At 31.8% G+C, this 19025-nt stretch overlaps 1 protein-coding gene, 1 non-coding gene and 2 pseudogenes across 2 annotated transcripts; all 4 read right to left on the reverse strand.

The window, feature by feature from the left end:
* Window positions 1–493: 493 nt before the first annotated feature.
* On the reverse strand, window positions 494–1550 carry LOC125594827 (annotated as a pseudogene).
* A 1292-nt stretch (window positions 1551–2842) lies between these two features.
* On the reverse strand, window positions 2843–4654 carry LOC125594829 (annotated as a pseudogene).
* Window positions 4655–5750: 1096 nt separating this feature from the next.
* Window positions 5751–7707, reverse strand: LOC125594828 (5'-adenylylsulfate reductase-like 5). The gene is made up of 4 exons (XM_048770882.1): window positions 7365–7707; window positions 7020–7204; window positions 6483–6604; window positions 5751–6399 (listed from the first exon to the last, which is right to left on the reverse strand). The coding sequence occupies exons 1-4, from the start codon at window positions 7536–7538 to the stop codon at window positions 5972–5974; spliced, it is 909 nt and encodes a 302-aa protein (XP_048626839.1). The 5' UTR covers window positions 7539–7707; the 3' UTR covers window positions 5751–5971.
* A 627-nt stretch (window positions 7708–8334) lies between these two features.
* On the reverse strand, window positions 8335–8406 carry TRNAW-CCA. The gene has a single exon. It is a non-coding gene; the product is annotated as a tRNA-Trp (tRNA).
* Between the last annotated feature and the right edge of the window lie 10619 nt (window positions 8407–19025).

Consider the following 19025-nt stretch of genomic DNA (forward strand, 5'->3'; position numbering starts at 1 on the left):
TCTCTTGATGTTTACAGGGATGTGAAGACACTGATAGTGGAAATGCTTCAAGCTGCCAAGTCTGTTTCCCAATTAGTGTTTTTGCTTGATGAAACAAAGATTGGAAAAGCGTCCTCCTGTCTTTCTAAAGTTCCTGCAGCTACTAGTAACAAAGAAGGCTTTCTTTCTTCTTTACACACTCTTTCATCTTGTTATAAACAACTCTTCAGTCTTGTAAATATCTTAAGAAGACTAGAAAAAAACTTGATACATGAAAAAGGTTTATAATTGTAGATTTGTGAAGTTTGTATTAGATGGAACTCATGTATGCTTTTCAATTCATCATATGCTATGGTACCAGTAGAGGACAAGGAAAAGCCATTTTATAAGTTTCTTTAATCCTTTCCGGTCAAAGCTTAGATTGATTCCTAGAATACAGTAAAAAACAGCCTCACACTTGTCAATGTTCCACGTAAAATAAAAGAACATTACGTCAGAAGATGGGACCAAAAAATAACATTATTTGAAACACTAGTAAGTTACGATAAGATTGTGTGCAAGTTACAACAATAACAAGCGCATACATACATTACCCACAAAGAAACAATGCTTCCTTGTAGTTCAAAATGATCAAACTGAGAGAAACTACTTTTATAAGAGATTGCTTTAAGTGAACACAAACAAAGCAAAAGTTAGCTTAAGTCAATACGTAAAAGATTTCTAAACAATCTTCATGCTACTCAATCTGAATCGCTCTCAATATTATTCCCCATTGCTTTTAATCCTCTTGCTCTCCTCTGCAACACAAACACACATAACATCATTTCTTAAGCCATTATTATATAAATTATAGGGGATGTCTGTAAAATGCTGAAATAAAAACGTTTTATAATGTTAATACCTTCTTAGAGCTCTTCTTGACCGTAACATCGTATCTATCCGGACACATATCAGCCAACCATGTCCAGGACTCACCAACTGAAACACAAAAACGAAAATAAGAAACTCTCAAACACTTTTTGAAAGGACTTTGAAAAAAACTTACGAGCAAGCTTTTTTGGATGAGTTTGGCTCTCTTCTTAGGCCTGTGAGAAGGCTTGCAGCCTTTCATAGCCATGAAGTCTTCTTCCTTCTCTTTGCTCGACAGCGTCACAAACAGCTTCGGCCACATGCTCTCCTCTCCCTTGCCGTTGCTCTCTTCTCCGTTGGTATCAACAACGCCTCTCGTAGTGTAATACCTCTCCTCTTTCTCTTTCTCTGGCGGTGGTCCGGATCTGAGTATTGCACCTTCTGATCCTCTAACAAAGAAATAAAAAAAAAATTGAGTCTTGTGGATTCGATTCACGGGGAAAAGGTAAAGTCTTTGTGTACCTGGAGAATCTTGAGGAGTGAAAGAGGAAGGTCTCGTGAGAAGAAGAGTTAGATTGGAGTTGCGAGATGTGTTTGGTGTTGTCCTTGTTGGAGGAGGCTCTTGGCGTCTCATTCTCTTCTTGTTTCCCCACTGTAAGAACATTTCTTGTTCTAACGACGACATTTTTGGAGCTTCTTCTCCGATTTGTCACAACTGAAGAACTTGTCTGAAACGAAACAGAGTTATTAGTGTAATAAAGAGAGGATTTAAAAAAATTATTAAGAACTGAAAATTCAAAAGAGAAATAATTAGACTGAGAATATTCAAATTACTTACAGAGATCAATAAATTTCTCCGACGAGTCTGGCGAAAACTTTGATGACAAACGTTTGTGTGTGTGGTGTGTCTCTCTTCTTCTCTCTCTCTCTCCTCTCTCTGTCTGACTTCACGGCTCTGTATTGTGGAGGTTAAGGTGGCTTAGGGCATCTCTGTCTTATATTTCATCTCTATGGCTGTCAATGGAGCGGTCTTTGTGAACCGTTCGATTATTAAAATCGACGGTACGATTTTTAGACCAGGTAAAAAATTACTTTTCTGTCCTTTTTCCCGACCAGTGGGCAAATGGTAATGAATTTTTTCACTGCTCACTTTTTTTTTCTGCTGTTGTAGGATTGGTAATGGACCTAACAAGGTGGGGGGGGGGGGGGGGGCTCCTTGAGAACGACCCTCCGATTTTTCGGAATTTTCTAAACACAAAAGTTTTAACCCGTCTGGCACACACCATATGGCTAGGCCTGCGGCGTTAGGTAATTCGGTTCGGATAATTTAGTTTTTGATAAGTTCAATTCAACGTAAATCTTAACTAACCCAAAATAAAATTTGGTTCGCTTCGCTATTATTCAGTTAGTTCGTTTTTAAAAAAAAAAAATTCGACCAATTTTTTATTTCAGTTATATTTTGGTTTAATTTTGTTAAAATTCGGGATAAATTCAGTTAATTTTGGTTAAATTTGATTTAAAATTTAGTTAGTTTGGTGACCGAAATCCGAACTTTTTTAAAAACCTACCAAATCAAACTGAACTAACCGGAAATTTTGGTTATGTTAAGTTCAAGCTCAGAGCCCTGCTATGGCATATAGAGGAGTTGATTGGCAAGTGATTAGAAGTGCTGGGAGATCTTTCTACAACTAAAATTATTTCTACAACCCAAAATTTTTACCAATCATGTTTTGTAAAGATTTTTAAAGCTACAAATTTTCTTTTCTTTTTATTTATTTTTAGCTGTGGAAAGCCATAAATCTAGAAACACTATTTTTTGCTTTAGAAAATTTATATGTAAATCATTGAATTTTTTTAAACTATAGCTAAATTCTACATCAAAATATCTACCACAGTAAAAAAAAATCTACGGTTTTATTCTAAAGCAAAAATATAAGTTACAGCTCATTCCATCATCCCCGGAATAGCAAACTTTCTCATCTAGTCATGAAATGCTTTCGTTTGGAGAAAACAAAAAAAAAAACTACGTGAATCGAAATACTAAATCAAACAAATCACAAAAAGATATTTAAGTTATTTCACAACGATTAAAATATTACATGAAATTTTACAATGATCTATCAACAGATGGATTTTAACAAAATTTACAAAATGTATTGACAATGACCATGCATGCACGTTGAACTTATGAAGCTGGTAGATGAGGGTAGACTCGATCTCATCCCTTGATTCGAAAGAGAATTTGGACGGTTGGGATTCAAAGTCCATCGTAGTAACCTCCAAAAGATATTTGAGCTCTTACGACAGGAACACATTTCATTGCAAAGATTGCTTCATTAACCTTTGTTGCATGATTCACAGCTTCATTCATCCTCTACAACCACCATTAAATAATTAAAACATTTTTAATCAATAAGTTTGATACGGTTATAGGTTTTAGGGATTGTTGTTAGCATTTAATAAACGGAGAAATTTTCTTCTTGAAAGTAAACTTTGACGTTTGGCACAAGCTATAAAGTTAGAAACAATCGGATTACGAAACGTATAAAGCTACAAAGAAGAATCTGTCTTTTTCAACTACAGATAATGTTCACTTAAACACGTAGCTTCACCTTATCAATATTCATTACTTGGATTTAAAATAATCCAAAACCTATTTCTATAGTTTAATCAAAAAGTTAACAATCATCTAATCTAATCAAATTTTCTAGAACAACAATTACCCAATTATAACCAGCAGACAATTACCAACTATAATCCTATCATATATCACTAACATCAAATATAGGTTTTATCCAATCTACCACTCCCTTAGCTTTCACATCTCTAATAATTAATCAAGATACATCATATCTGGAACCTAAGCTTGTGGAGTTACCTTATTAATATACAAAACTCCATTAATTAATTAATTAATTAATATAATTTTCATAAAATGTTCAAGTTACCTTATGGTCATCGGAGTAAATCTGGAACCTAAGCTTATGGTTCTTGTTCTTACAAACTTTGATGTTGTTGTGTCCGAGGAACAAGACACATACTGTAGCAGCTGCTGCTGCAACGCCAAAAGAGCAAACAGCTCCGATCCCATTAAGACCAATCTTCCATAAGTTCAGTTCTCACCACCATGTCCACTCGTCACATCATCATTCTCTTTCTTCACTCGCAAGTCAACGCTTCCTTCGCAACTCGCAGCATCTATCGAAGGCACAGGACTCGTGATCCACGCTGGTGGGTCAATTTTCATGTCGGCAAATTCAGTTTCCTTCGTTTTCTTGAAGGATACGCTTGGTGACAGAACAGACTCCATCAAAGGGTCTGTGTGGATCCGGGTCAAGATCGGGGATATTCTTGTTCTCGTGATCCAACACTGGTTCCCAAGCCATGGGGACTTGGAGGGGCTTTGTGAGGACAACTATGGCTTGGAGGAGACTCTATCTTGTGGAGAGGATCTTGAGTAGATGGGGAGAGGAAGCAATCCAGTATCATGGCTTCTTGATGATCCTCGTCATGATCAAGATCAAGATCCTTGAAATAGCTTTTGGGGAGTAACTCCCACTCCTCAAGATCCATGTCTCCTTGAGATGATGTCATTGGAGCTTTGATCAGGGTTTCCAGAAGTTCAAGAGAGAAAGAGAAGATTTTATTTGTTTGACATTAATGTGAGAAAATGAAATCTTTTGAATTATTGGAGCCAAGTGGGCTTAGGTATTTTCTCTTGTGGAAGTGGTTTCAAGATCCTTTAATAGATTTGAGAATGTTTGGACACATAATTAATAAATATTAATAATTGAGAAATATGTTCAATAGAAAAGGAATTAAGATTTGAGACTTCTTTAATTTTTCTTCTTCTTCCAAGTTACACATATCTAGGATGTTTTATATATACACACAAAATACTTTGAAAAGTTTCTTGAAAACGCGTATGATAATAGTATTAACAATATTGACGAAAAGCTATTGAGTATAGAAAAAAATACCATGTATATAGACATGGATTGATATTAGTTGAAGTTGACATACATATACAAGACATGTAAATGAATGTTTATTTTTGAATGTATTATTTTGGAGACGAAAGTGAATTTGAACTTATCTAACGCAATGAAGTGATGACAAAGCAACAAGTGGTCCAGGGACCTGTTTCAAGAACTATTGATTTGCCTTCTTTGACAAGCTCCTTTAATTCTTCCCCATGTTCAAGTCTTGTCCATTATTTTAATGTTTTGATAAACTCAAAACTATCCTTCGGATCACTGGATTTTCAGTTAGTGCATCATATTATTATTACTAGTCAATCAATCAATAGTTTTTTTCTAGATTTTCCTGTTAATAACAGTAAAACATATATTTTCCCTTTCTTACTTCTCCAACTGATTTTGATAATCATTTGTTACTTTCTTAATATCACCTTGTTAATATTAATATGTTTTCAACTCTTCTTATCTATAAAGTTAATTAGTCTCGGATAAGGTTCAGTTTTGTTGATGATATCATCATGTTTGTAACAAGGCTGTAAGGGGGATTACTAAGAATCTTGTGTGTGCTAAATGCCACTAGTAATAAAAGAATGGATGAAAAAATAAAAATAAAATAAAAATAAAAGAATGGATGAATTACATAGTTTGATGTGAACACACTACCCATATATCAGATTATATTATTTTCGAGTTTTGTAGTTTTGGGAATAACTCGTCTTTGACGTGTTTTCATCTCATCTCAGTCTTGATAATATTGGAAAATGGTCAAGTCTACATTAAAGCATGAAACATTCATAAAATGCTACGTGATTGATATATTCTGTAAAGCAGCATGCACATGATAGGGTGTACCATACCGTGGAGCTAACCGAACTCGGACAAACCTTACGATACAAAGTTGCTCTGAAGATTCAGAGAAAGTTTAGCCGACTCAACAAAAAATATTTAGTAAAAGAAATGAGGTCAAAACATACATCTCAGATCCATAAAAAAGACAAAAGAGAGAAAGAAAGATATACACGGCAGAAAACAAAGCTGTTCCTGGATTTACATGCTTTTGACGCAGACAAATTAACTCAGAAAGTCAATATAACATTCCATGTAAAGGGAAACTCTCAGGTTTCAAGAACACGCTTAAATACTAGAAGGATCTCTTCAAGGGATCAGGACTGGTCTGACGAAGCTTGGCCAAGAGACACAGATGCAAGCGATGACGCCCAGGCTTGAGCGTTCATTGCTCTTTCATGAAAGTTCCTAGTTTTGACGAGTCTAAGTTTCAACCATAGCCTCCTCACATCGACCATGTGGAGAGCACGGCTGAACAGTTGGCTAATCTCTCTAAACCTTTCCAGGTTCAGATTGGAAACGTAAGAAGCCCACAACGCTTTCATGCGTGATTCTGCTATGGGGAAGACGAGGATTGCTATTTGTAAACAGATGAACAGCAGAGAGAGTACCAAGAAAGGATCTTGTCTGAATATTTCACTGATAGATGTCCCTTTGCGTAACCATGTGATGAGGTTACCGTTGGTGGCGTCTAAGCTGGTTGTTGGTTCAGCTTCTGCCACGTACTGGACAGGCTTGAGACCTGGCAAAACCGAAAGAATCATTCAGTTATTATTGACTGAGATAAAAGATAGCACAAGCAAAGACTTAGTCTGATGAATCTCACTGTAGATTCCTCATAAAACTCAATGAGGGATGTAAGATCCTTTTGACCATGGTAACGCGCCTTTGAAGCTTGATTTACAATCAGGATTGAAGGTAAGCTGCGGATACCATACCTTGAAAACACACTGCAACAAAATCGATTAGTCAAATAAGTTAGCAAGACAAATAAAAAGACAAAAACATGATGACACCTATAAACACGTGGAATAGGAACCGCTAATGAGACAATTACACAAGGCAGAGAGGGTAATGGTGAATTAGGCAACCTAGACTTGTAATCAACAGATACAAATAAAAAAATGAGTATCAGTCAATGAAAATGTAAGATAAAGTAACAGCAAACAGATATAACATTAGTTTCAAATAATAATTTTGTAATGATACTGATAAATGAACCTATTTCAATAAAACATCTGATTAGGCAACAATTTTAAATATGTTATTCAATCAACTAGCAAGAAGTAAGGGGGGGGGGGGGGGGGGGAATAGAAAAAAAAGAGAGAATATGTAGTGATTTCAAGAAAGAGAAGGGTGGCTTACGATGGGAGTGCTTGAGAATGCTCGACAGCTAAGTGCTGTATCCGAGGGAACATGGAACTCAACATATCAAACTTAGGACGGACAGCACGTGAGAAAGGGCACCAGGAAGCATAAAAGAGCACAGACATATAACCATTCGCATCATAGTTCAAACCCATTAACCTGTCAAGTGTCTCTCCACCTACCTGAAATTGAGACACAGCTAATAGTTACAAAACAAAGCTTCTATGCCCTTGTGAGAGCTAAAAACACCTACTTTGATTACGCAACATCATATTTGCTTACTAAAACAAATAACAGTTTGTCTCAAAGCAAAGCCTCAGTCTTGTTTAATCGTAGTAGTACCTGGATAGGAGGAGCTGGATGGAGAGAAGAAGGACATTTGGAGTCTAAATCGAAGCGGAAGAGCTCGAATTCGTGATTGCAGACGGAAAACTCCACAGGGGACGATGAAGCCAAGACAGAAGGAAAGCATATTGTACTCAAGAAGAAGAAGAGAATCGGAACCCGCAAATCCATAAGGAAACTTCAAGGTTGGAATATTTGTCGGAAATTTCTAGCCGAATGATTATTATTACAAGCAAAAACGGCGAAGAACAGAACCTAATTTAATGTCTGAAGAAGAAGAATCAGAAACATCAAATTGGGGGGGGCGAATCCCAGATCCGAGAAACCCACAAACTTGCTACCTTTGGACAGGAAAACAAGAGATCGCAAAAATGTCCGAACTCTGTTGTTTTATTACAAATGCCTATTCGTCTCCTCCGATGTGTTTGTTTGTCTTTTTTTTTTTTTTTTTTTTTTTCTTCTGACGTTGGGATTTAAAGAGTTATTTTCATACAAACCGATCTTAAATTTTTTTCATTTAATTCTCTGCATTGCGCAAAGGAAAGTTTGTATTTTTTTTTTTTTTTTTTCCAAATATTTTTACTTGTTTAACATTATCTTTTACTGCAAGTGGATGAGATTGAAATTTAATATAATTATTAGTATTTTAATCCATCGAATTTAGTAAGTAGATTTTTTTTTTTGAAATCAAGAAGTCCACAGATGATCACGGTGGTTCGTTGTAAAGAAAAAATGGCCTTTGCGTATTAATCAAGGGGGTTCCGTAACTAGTTGAAGGGTTTAAGAAACATACAGGCCTATGAGAGTACCAAAGGCCCTTTATCAGCCCAAACCGGTCCATCGTCATGCTCAGGGAACTGAAGTGGAAGAATTATGGAAGCTACAGATAGGAGGAACAGAGATGAGATCAGTCACCTCAAAACAAGACATAGCAAAAAAGATATTCCGGAATTAGTTTCGGGGGGTTTGAACCCGACGCGAATCGAACACGCAACCTTCTGATCTGGAGTCAGACGCGCTACCATTGCGCCACGGATCCGGGTGTAAATTTACCCATACGCATGCTGATAGACCTTACTTGAATCTACATTTGGGAATTGGAATGTTACCAATCAATCTTTTTTTTTGGTCATCTGATAGATTAATTTGAAAGCTTGAAACATAAAGGAAGAGTGACATAAACAAAATATATCCAGATTAAGATGCTCAAACAGCCAAGCATACTAAAACTTCCACTAAAAATAATAAGCCATATCCAAGATCAATCACAAACTACCATTGATCCATCCCAAAAAAATCTTGACAGCCATCCACTCAAAGTTCCAACTAAATAGAGGGATCAATTTCATCATTCTCAAAGAAGCCTGCCATCCAAAACGGCGAACCTGCAGCTACATAAGATTAAGCATAACCAAGTTGTATCACACATTGAGCAATGAGGAAAGCTCCTCTATTAGTTACTCTATCCTCTTTCACCAATTTCCACCACTCCAATTTGCTTAATCTTTCCATAAGCTCCAACTGCTGGCATCTAAAGTTTGGCCACGCCGTGGGTCTTAGAATCACCTTCGTGAAAGTGTCATCATCCAGCGCAAAGATAAGTCTGTTGAGTTTATGATCGTGCATACTCTCGATAGCCCATCTAAGACCATGTAAACTCGCTTCTTCTTTAGATAGGATGTTCGAGAAGGCACGACGACTATGTATTAAGACCTTGCCTTGATCATTTCTCATAGGCTTCAGTATATAGAGCATTTACTGAAAAATTAAATATTTTGTAGGGGGTTAACCCATAGATTTGAAAAAAAATTAAAAAAATTAAAATTCTACTTTAATGCATAGTTGCATCCTTCACTAACATATGATGAAGGTCAAAGAGGTTTGAAACCTGTGTTGTCTCCGTTTTCCAGAGAATAGCGATTTTATAGTGGTTGGTCAACCAATTTAGGGAGTATTATGAAGTTTTACTAAATTAATTGGCGAAAAATTTAAACGATACCCATGTAACATGAAAGAGAGTTTAATATACGTTCTGCAAATGTAGAATGTGTTTATAAATTTTAAAACAACAGTAAAGATCATAGGCTTCAGTATATAGAGCATTTACCGAAAATTAAATATTTCGTAGGGGTTACCATAGATTTTGAGAAAAATTTAAAAAAATAAAAATTATATTTTAATGCATAGTTGCATCCCTCACTAACGTATGATGAAGGTCAAAGAAGTTTGGAACCTTTGTTGTCACCGTTTTTTTTAGAAAATAACGATTTTATAGTGGTTAATCAACCAATTTAAGGAGTATTATGAAGTTTTACTAAATTAATTGACAAAAAATTTAAACGACGCACTTGTATCATGAAATAGAGTTAATATACATTAATACAAATGAAAAATGTGTTTAAAAATTTTAAAACAACACTAAAGATATATGCTTCAGTATATAAAGAATTTACCGGAAAATTCAATATTTTGTAGGGTTAACCCATAGATTTTGAGAAAAATTTAAAAAATTGAAAATTTTATTTTAATGCATAGTTGTATCCTTCACGAACATATGATGAAGGTCAAAGAGGTTTGGAACCTTTGTTGTCTCCGTTTTTCTAGATAATAGCGATTTTATAGTGGTTAGTCAACCAATTTAGGGAGTATTATGAAGTTTTACTAAATTAATTGACACAAAAAATTAAACGATGCCCATGTACCATGAAAGAGAGTTTAATATACATGAATACAAATATAGAAAGTGTTTATAAATATTAAAACAATAGTAAAGATCATAGGTTTTAGTGGATAGAGCATTTACCGAAAAATTAAATATTTCGTAGGGGTTAACCCAAAGATTTTGAGAAAAATTCGAAAAATGAAAATTCTTTTTTAATGCATAGTTGCATCCCTCACTAACATATGATGAAGGTCAAAGAAGTTTGGAACCTTTGTTGTCACCGTTTTTTTAGAAAATAGCGATTTTATAGTGGTTAATCAACCAATTTAGGGAGTATTATGAAGTTTTACTTAATTAATTGAAAAAAAATTTAAACGACGCACATGTATCATGAAATAGAGTTTAATATACCTAAATACAAATGCAGAATATTTTAAAATAACACTAAAGATCATAGGCTTCAGTATATAGAGCATTAACCGAAAAATTAAATATTTTGTAGGGTTTGAGAAAAATAACCCATAGATTTTGAGAAAATTTTTAAAAAATTAAAATTATATTTTAATGCATAATTGCATCCTTCACTAATATATGATAAAGTCAAAGAGGTTTGAAACATTTGTTGTCTCCGTTTTTCTAGAGAATAGCGATTTATAGTGGTTGGTCAACCAATTTAGGGAGCATTATGAAGTTTTACTAAATTAATTGACAAAAATTTAAACGATACCCATGTACCATGAAAGAGAGTTTAATATACATTACTGCAAATGTAGAATGTGTTTAGAAATTTTATAACAACAGTAAAGATCATAGGCTTCAGTATATAGAGCATTTACCTAAAATTAAATATTTCGTAGGAGTTACCCATAGATTTGAGAAAAATTCTAAAAAAATGAAAAATTCTATTTTAATGCATAGTTGCATCTATCACTAACATATGATGAAGGTCAAAGAGGTATGAAACCTTTGTTGTCTCCGTTGTTCTAGAGAATAATGATTTTATAGTGGTTAAGTCAACCAATTTAGGGAGTATTATGAAGTTTTACGAAATTAATTGACAAAAAATTTAAACGATGCCCATGTACCATGAAAGAGAGTTTAATATACATTAATACAAATGCAGAATGTGTTTAGAAATTTTAAAACAACACTAAAAATCATAGGCTTCAGTATATAGAGCATTTACCGAAAAATAAGTTTTTTCGTAAGGGTTAGCCCATAGATTTTGATAAATTATAAAAAAACTGAAAATTCTATTTTAATGCATAGTTTCATCCTTCACGAACATATGATGAAGGTCAAAGAGGTTTGGAACCTTTGTTGTCTCCGTTTTTCTAGATAATAGCGATTTTATAGTTGTTAGTCAACCAATTTAGGGAGTATTATGAAGTTTTACTATATTAATTGACAAAAAAATTAAACGATGTCCATGTACCATGAAAGAGTGTTTAATATAAATGAATACAAATATAGAAAGTGTTTAGAAATATTAAAACATCAGTTAAGATCATAGGCTTCAGTATATAGAGCATTTACCGAAAAATTAAATATTTTGTAGGGTTAACCCATAGATTTTGAGAAAAATTTAAAAAATTAAAATTCTACTTTAATGCATAGTTGCATCCTTCACTAACATATGATGAAGGTCAAAGAGGTTTGAAACCTGTGTTGTCTCCGTTTTTCTAGAGAATAGCGATTTTATAGTGGTTGGTCAACCAATTAAGTAGGAGTATTATGAAGTTTTACTAAATTAATTGGCAAAAAATTTAAACGATACCCATGTACCATGAAAGAGAGTTTAATATAAATTACTGCAAATGCATAATGTGTTTAGAAATTTTAAAACAACAGTAAAGATCATAGGCTTTCAGTATATAGAGCATTTACCGAAAATTTAACCCCATAGATTTTGAGAAAAATTAAAAAATTAAAATCTATTTTAATGCATAGTTGCATCCTTCACTAACATATGATGAATGTCAAAGAGGTTTGAAACCTGTATTGTCTCCGTTTTTCTAGAGAATAGCGATTTTATAGTGGTTGGTCAACCAATTTAGGGAGTATTATGAAGTTTTACTAAATTAATTGGCAAAAAATTTAAACGATACCCATGTACCATGAAAGAGAGTGTAATATACATTACTGCAAATGTAGAATGTGTTTAGAAATTTTAAAACAACACTAAAAATCATAGGCTTCAGTATATAGAGCATTTACCGAAAAAATAAGTTTTTCGTAAGGTTAGCCCATAGATTTGATAAAAATTTAAAAAACTGAAAATTTTATTCTAATGCATAGTTTCATCCTTCACAACATATGATGAAGGTCAAAGAGGTTTGGAACCTTTGTTGTCTCCGTTTTTTAGATAGTAGCGATTTATAGTTGTTAGTCAACCAATTTAGGGAGTATTATGAAGTTTTACTAAATTAATTGACAAAAAATTTAAACAAGCTCATGTACCATGAAAGAGAGTTTAATATAAATGAATACAAATATAGAAAGTGTTTAGAAATATTAAAACAACAGTAAAGATCATAGGCTTCAGTGTATAGAGCATTTACCGAAAAATTAAATATTTCGTAGGGTTAACCCATAGATTTTGAGAAATTTTAAAAAATTAAAATTCTACTTTAATGCATAATTGCATCCTTCACTAATATATGATAAAGGTCAAAGAGGTTTGAAACATTTGTTGTTTCTGTTTTTCTAGAGAATAGCGATTTTATAGTGGTTGGTCAACCAATTAGGGCGTATTATGATGTTTTACTAAATTAATTGACAAAAAATTTAGACGATACCCATGTACCATGAAAGAGAGTTTAATATACATTACTGCAAATGTAGAAGGTGTTTAGAAATTTTAAACAAAAGTAAAGATCATAGGCTTCAGTATATAGAGTATTTACCGAAAAATTAAATATTTTGTAGGGGTTAACCCATAGATTTTGAAAAAAATTAAAAAATTAAAATTCTACTTTAATGCATAGTTGCATCCTTCACTAACATATGATGAAGGTCAAAGAGGTTTGAAACCTGTGTTGTCTCCGTTTTTCCAGAGAATAGCGATTTTATAGTGGTTGGTCAACCAATTTAGGGAGTATTATGAAGTTTTACTAAATTAGTTGGCAAAAAATTTAAACGATACCCATGTAACATGAAAGAGAGTTAATATACGTTCTGCAAATGTAGAATGTGTTTATAAATTTTAAAACAACAGTAAAGATCATAGGCTTCAGTATATAGAGCATTTACCGAAATTAAATATTTCGTAGGGGTTACCCATAGATTTTGAGAAAAATTCAAAAAAATGAAAATTATATTTTAATGCATAGTTGCATCCCTCACTAACGTATGATGAAGGTCAAAGAAGTTTGGAACCTTTGTTGTCACCGTTTTTTTAGAAAATAGCGATTTTATAGTGGTTAATCAACCAATTTAAGGAGTATTATGAAGTTTAACTAAATTAATTGACAAAAAATTTAAACGACGCACTTGTATCATGAAATAGAGTTTAATATACATTAATACAAATGAAAAATGTGTTTAGAAATTTTAAAACAACACTAAAGATTATATGCTTCAGTATATAAAGAATTTACCTGAAAATTCAATATTTTCGTAGGGTTTAACCCATAGATTTTGAGAAAAATTTAAAAAATTGAAAATTCTATTTTAATGCATAGTTGCATCCTTCACGAACATATGATGAAGGTCAAAGAGGTTTGGAACCTTTGTTGTCTCCGTTTTTCTAGATAATAGCGATTTTATAGTGGTTAGTCAACCAATTTAGGGAGTATTATGAAGTTTTACTAAATTAATTGACAAAAAATTTAAACGATGCCCATGTACCATGAAAGAGAGTTTAATATACATGAATACAAATATAGAAAGTGTTTATAAATATTAAAACAACAGTAAAGATCATAGGCTTTAGTGGATAGAGCATTTACCGAAAATTAAATATTTCGTAGGGGTTAACCCAAGATTTTGAGAAAATTTCAAAAAAATGAAAATTCTTTTTAATGCATAGTTGCATCCTCACTAACATATGATGAAGGTCAAAGAAGTTTGAACCTTTGTGTCACCGTTTTTTTTAGAAATAGCGATTTTATAGTGGTTAATCAACCAATTTAGGGAGTATTATGAAGTTTTACTTAATTAATTGAAAAAAATTTAAACGACGCACATGTATCATGAAATAGAGTTTAATATACCTAAATACAAATGCAGAATATTTTAAAATAACACTAAAGATCATAGGCTTCAGTATATAGAGCATTAACCGAAAAATAAATATTTGTAGGGGTTTGAGAAAAATAACCCATATTTTGAGAAAAATTTTAAAAAATTAAAATTATATTTTAATGCATAATTGCATCCTTCACTAATATATGATAAATGTCAAAGAGGTTTGAAACATTTGTTGTCTCCGTTTTTCTAGAGAATAGCGATTTTATAGTGGTTGGTCAACCAATTTAGGGAGCATTATGAAGTTTTACTAAATTAATTGACAAAAAATTTAAACGATACCCATGTACCATGAAAGAGAGTTTAATATACATTACTGCAAATGTAGAATGTGTTTAGAAATTTTAAAACAACAGTAAAGATCATAGGCTTCAGTATATAGAGCATTTACCTAAAAATTAAATATTTCGTAGGAGTTAACCCATAGATTTTGAGAAAAATTCTAAAAAAATGAAAATTCTATTTAATGCATAGTTGCATCTATCACTAACATATGATGAAGGTCAAAGAGGTATGAAACCTTTGTTGTCTCCGTTGTTCTAGAGAATAATGATTTTATAGTGGTTAAGTCAACCAATTTAGGGAGTATTATGAAGTTTTACGAATTAATTGACAAAAAATTTAAACGATGCCCATGTACCATGAAAGAGAGTTTATACATTAATACAAATGCAAAATGTGTTAGAAATTTTAAAACAACATTAAAATCATAGGCTTCAGTATATAGAGCATTTACCGACAAAAAAATAAGTTTTTTCGTAAGGGTTAGCCCATAGATTTTGATAAAAATTAAAAAAAAACTAAAAATTATATTTTAATGCATAGTTTCATCCTTCACGAACATATGATGAAGGTAAAAGAGGTTTGGAACCTGTGTTGTCTCCGTTTTTCTAGATAATAGCGATTTTATAGTTGTTAGTCAACGAATTTAGGGAGTATTATGAAGTTTTACTATATTAATTGACAAAAAATTAAACGATGCCCATGTGCCATGAAAGAGTGTTTAATAAATGAATACAAATATAGAAAGTGTTTAGAAATATTAAAACATCAGTAAGATCATAGACTTCAGTATATAGAGCATTTACCGAAAAATAAATATTTGTAGGGGTTTAACCCATAGATTTTGAGAAAAAAATTAAAAAATTAAAATTCTACTTTAATGCATAGTTGCATCCTTCACTAACATATGATGAAGGTCAAAGAGGTTTGAAACCTGTGTTGTCTCCGTTTTTCTAGAGAATAGCGATTTTATAGTGGTTGGTCAACCAATTAGGGAGTATTATGAAGTTTTACTAAATTAATTGGCAAAAAATTTAAACGATACCCATGTACCATGAAAGAGAGTTTAATATACATTACTGCAAATGTAGAATGTGTTTAGAAATTTTAAAACAACACTAAAAATCATAGGCTTCAGTATATAGAGCATTTACCGAAAAAAATAGTTTTTCGTAGGGGTTAGCCCATAGATTTTGATAAAGATTAAAAAACTGAAAATTTATTTCTAATGTATAGTTCATCCTTCACAAACATATGATGAAGTCAAAGAGGTTTGGAACCTTTGTTGTCTACGTTTTTTAGATAGTAGCGATTTTATAGTTGTTAGTCAACCAATTTAGGGAGTATTATGAAGTTTTACTAAATTAATTGACAAAAAATTTAAAAAATGCATGTACCATGAAAGAGAGTTTAATATATATGAATACAAATATAGAAATGTTTAGAAATATTAAAACAACAGTAAAGATCATAGGCTTCAGTATATAGAGCATTTACCGAAAAATTAATATTTCGTAGGGCCCATAGATTTTGAGAAAAATTAAAAAAAATTAAAATTCTATTTTAATGCATATTGCATCCTTCACTAATATATGATAAAGGTCAAAGAGGTTTGAAACATTTGTTGTCTCCATTTTTCTAGAGAATAGCGATTTTATAGTGGTTGGTCAACCAATTTAGGGCGTATTATGATGTTTTACTAAATTAATTGACAAAAAATTTAAACGATACCCATGTACCATGAAAGAGAGTTTAATATACATTACTGCAAATGTAGAAGTGTTTAGAAATTTTTAACAAAAGTAAAGATCATAGGCTTCAGTATATAGAGCATTTACCGAAAAATTAAATATTTTGTAGGGGTTAACCGTAGATTTTGAGAAAAATTAAAAAAATTAAAATTCTACTTTAATGCATAGTTGCATCCTTCACTAACATATGATGAAGGTCAAAGAGGTTTGAAACCTCTGTTGTCTCCGTTTTTCCAGAGAATAGCGATTTATATTGGTTGGTCAACCAATTTAGGGAGTATTATGAAGTTTTACTAAATTAATTGGAAAAAAATTTAAACGATACCCATGTAACAATGATAGAGAGTTTAATATACATTCTGCAAATGTAGAATGTGTTATAAATTTTAAAACAACAGTAAAGATCATAGGCTTCAGTATATAGAGCATTTACCGAAAATTAAATATTTCGTAGGGGTTACCCATAGATTTTGAGAAAAATTCAAAAAAAAAATTAAATTTTAATGCATAGTTGCATCCCTCACTAACGTATGATGAAGGTCATAGAAGTTTGGAACCTTTGTTGTCACCGTTGTTTTAGAAAATAGCGATTTTATAGTGGTTAATCAACCAATTTAAGGAGTATTATGAAGTTTTACTAAATTAATTGACAAAAAATTTAAACGACGCACTTGTATCATGAAATTGAGTTTAATATACATTAATACAAATGAAAAATGTGTTTAGAAATTTTAAAACAACACTAAAGAGTATATGCTTCAGTATATAAAGAATTTACCGGAAAATTCAATATTTTCGTAGGGTTTTAACCCATAGATTTTGAGAAAAATTTAAAAATTGAAAATTCTTTTTAATGCATATTTGAATCCTTCACAAACATATGATGAAAGTCAAAGAGGTTTGGAACCTTTGTTGTCTCCATTTTCTAGATAATAGCGATTTTATAGTAGTTAGTCAACCAATTTAGGGAGTATTATGAAGTTTTACAAAATTAATTGACAAAAAATTTAAACGATGCCCATGTACCATGAAAGAGAGTTTAATATACATGAATACAAATATAGAAAGTGTTTATAAATATTAAAACAACAGTAAAGATCATAGGTTTTAGTGGATAGAGCATTTACCGAAAAATTAAATATTTCGTAGGGGTTAACCCATAGATTTTGAGAAAAATTCAAAAAAATGAAAATTCTATTTAATGCATAGTTGCATCCCTCACTAACATATGATGAAGGTCAAAGAGAGTTTGGAACCTTTGTTGTCACCGTTTTTTAGAAAATAGCGATTTTATAGTGGTTAATCAACCATTTAGGGAGTTAGTAGGGAGTATTATGAAGTTTTACTTAATAATTGAAAAAATTTTAAACGACGCACATGTATCATGAAATAGAGTTTAATATACCTAAATACAAATGCAAAATATTTTAAAATAACACTAAAGATCATAGGCTTCAGTATATAGAGCATTAACCGAAAAATTAAATATTTTGTAGGGGTTTGAGAAAAATAACCCATAGATTTTGAGAAAAATTTTAAAAAATTAAAATTATATTTTAATGCATAATTGCATCCTTCACTAATATATGATAAATGTCAAAGAGGTTTGAAACATTTGTTGTCTCCGTTTTCTAGAGAATAGCGATTTTATAGTGGTTAGTCCACCAATTTAGGGAGTATTATGAAGTTTTACTAAATTAATTGACAAAAAATTTAAACGATGCCCATGTACCATGAAAGAGAGTTTAATATACATGAATACAAAAATAGAAAGTGTTTATAAATATTAAAACAACAGTAAAGATCATAGGTTTTAGTATAGAGCATTTACCGAAAATTAAATATTTCGTAGGGGTTAACCCAAAGATTTGAGAAAAATTCAAAAAAATGAAAATTCTTTTTTAATGCATAGTTGCATCTATCACTAACATATGATGAAGGTCAAAGAGGTTTCATGGTATGAAACTTTGTTGTCTCCGTTATTCTAGAGAATAATGATTATAGTGGTTAAGTCAACCAATTTAGGGAGTATTATGAAATTTTACGAAATTAATTGACAAAAAATTTAAACGATGCCCATGTACCATGAAAGAGAGTTTAATATACATTAATACAAATGCAGAATGTGTTTAGAAATTTTAAAACAACACTAAAATCATAGGCTTCAGTATATAGAGCATTTACCGAAAAAAATAATTTTCGTAAGGGTTAGCCATAGATTTTGATAAAAATAAAAAAAACTAAAAATTCTATTTTAATGCATAGTTTCATCCTTCACGAACATATGATGAAGGTCAAAGAGGTTTGGAACCTGTGTTGTCTCCGTTTTTCTAGATAATAGCGATTTTATAGTTGTTAGTCAACCAATTTAGGAGTATTATGAAGTTTTACTATATAATTGACAAAAAATTAAACGATGCCCATGTACCATGAAAGAGTGTTTAATATAAATGAATACAAATATAGAAAGTGTTTAGAAATATTAAAACATCAGTTAAGATCATAGACTTCAGTATATAGAGCATTTACCGAAAAATTAAATATTTTGTAGGGGTTAGTTAACCCATAGATTTTGAGAAAAAATTAAAAAAATTAAAATTCTACTTTAATGCATAGTTGCATCCTTCACTAACATATGATGAAGGTCAAAGAGGTTTGAAACCTGTGTTGTCTCCGTTTTTCTAGAGAATAGCGATTTTATAGTGGTGGTCAACC

The sequence above is a fragment of the Brassica napus genome (assembly GCF_020379485.1).
Source record: "Brassica napus cultivar Da-Ae chromosome C5 unlocalized genomic scaffold, Da-Ae chrC05_Random_31, whole genome shotgun sequence".
Classification (NCBI taxonomy): domain Eukaryota; kingdom Viridiplantae; phylum Streptophyta; class Magnoliopsida; order Brassicales; family Brassicaceae; genus Brassica; species Brassica napus.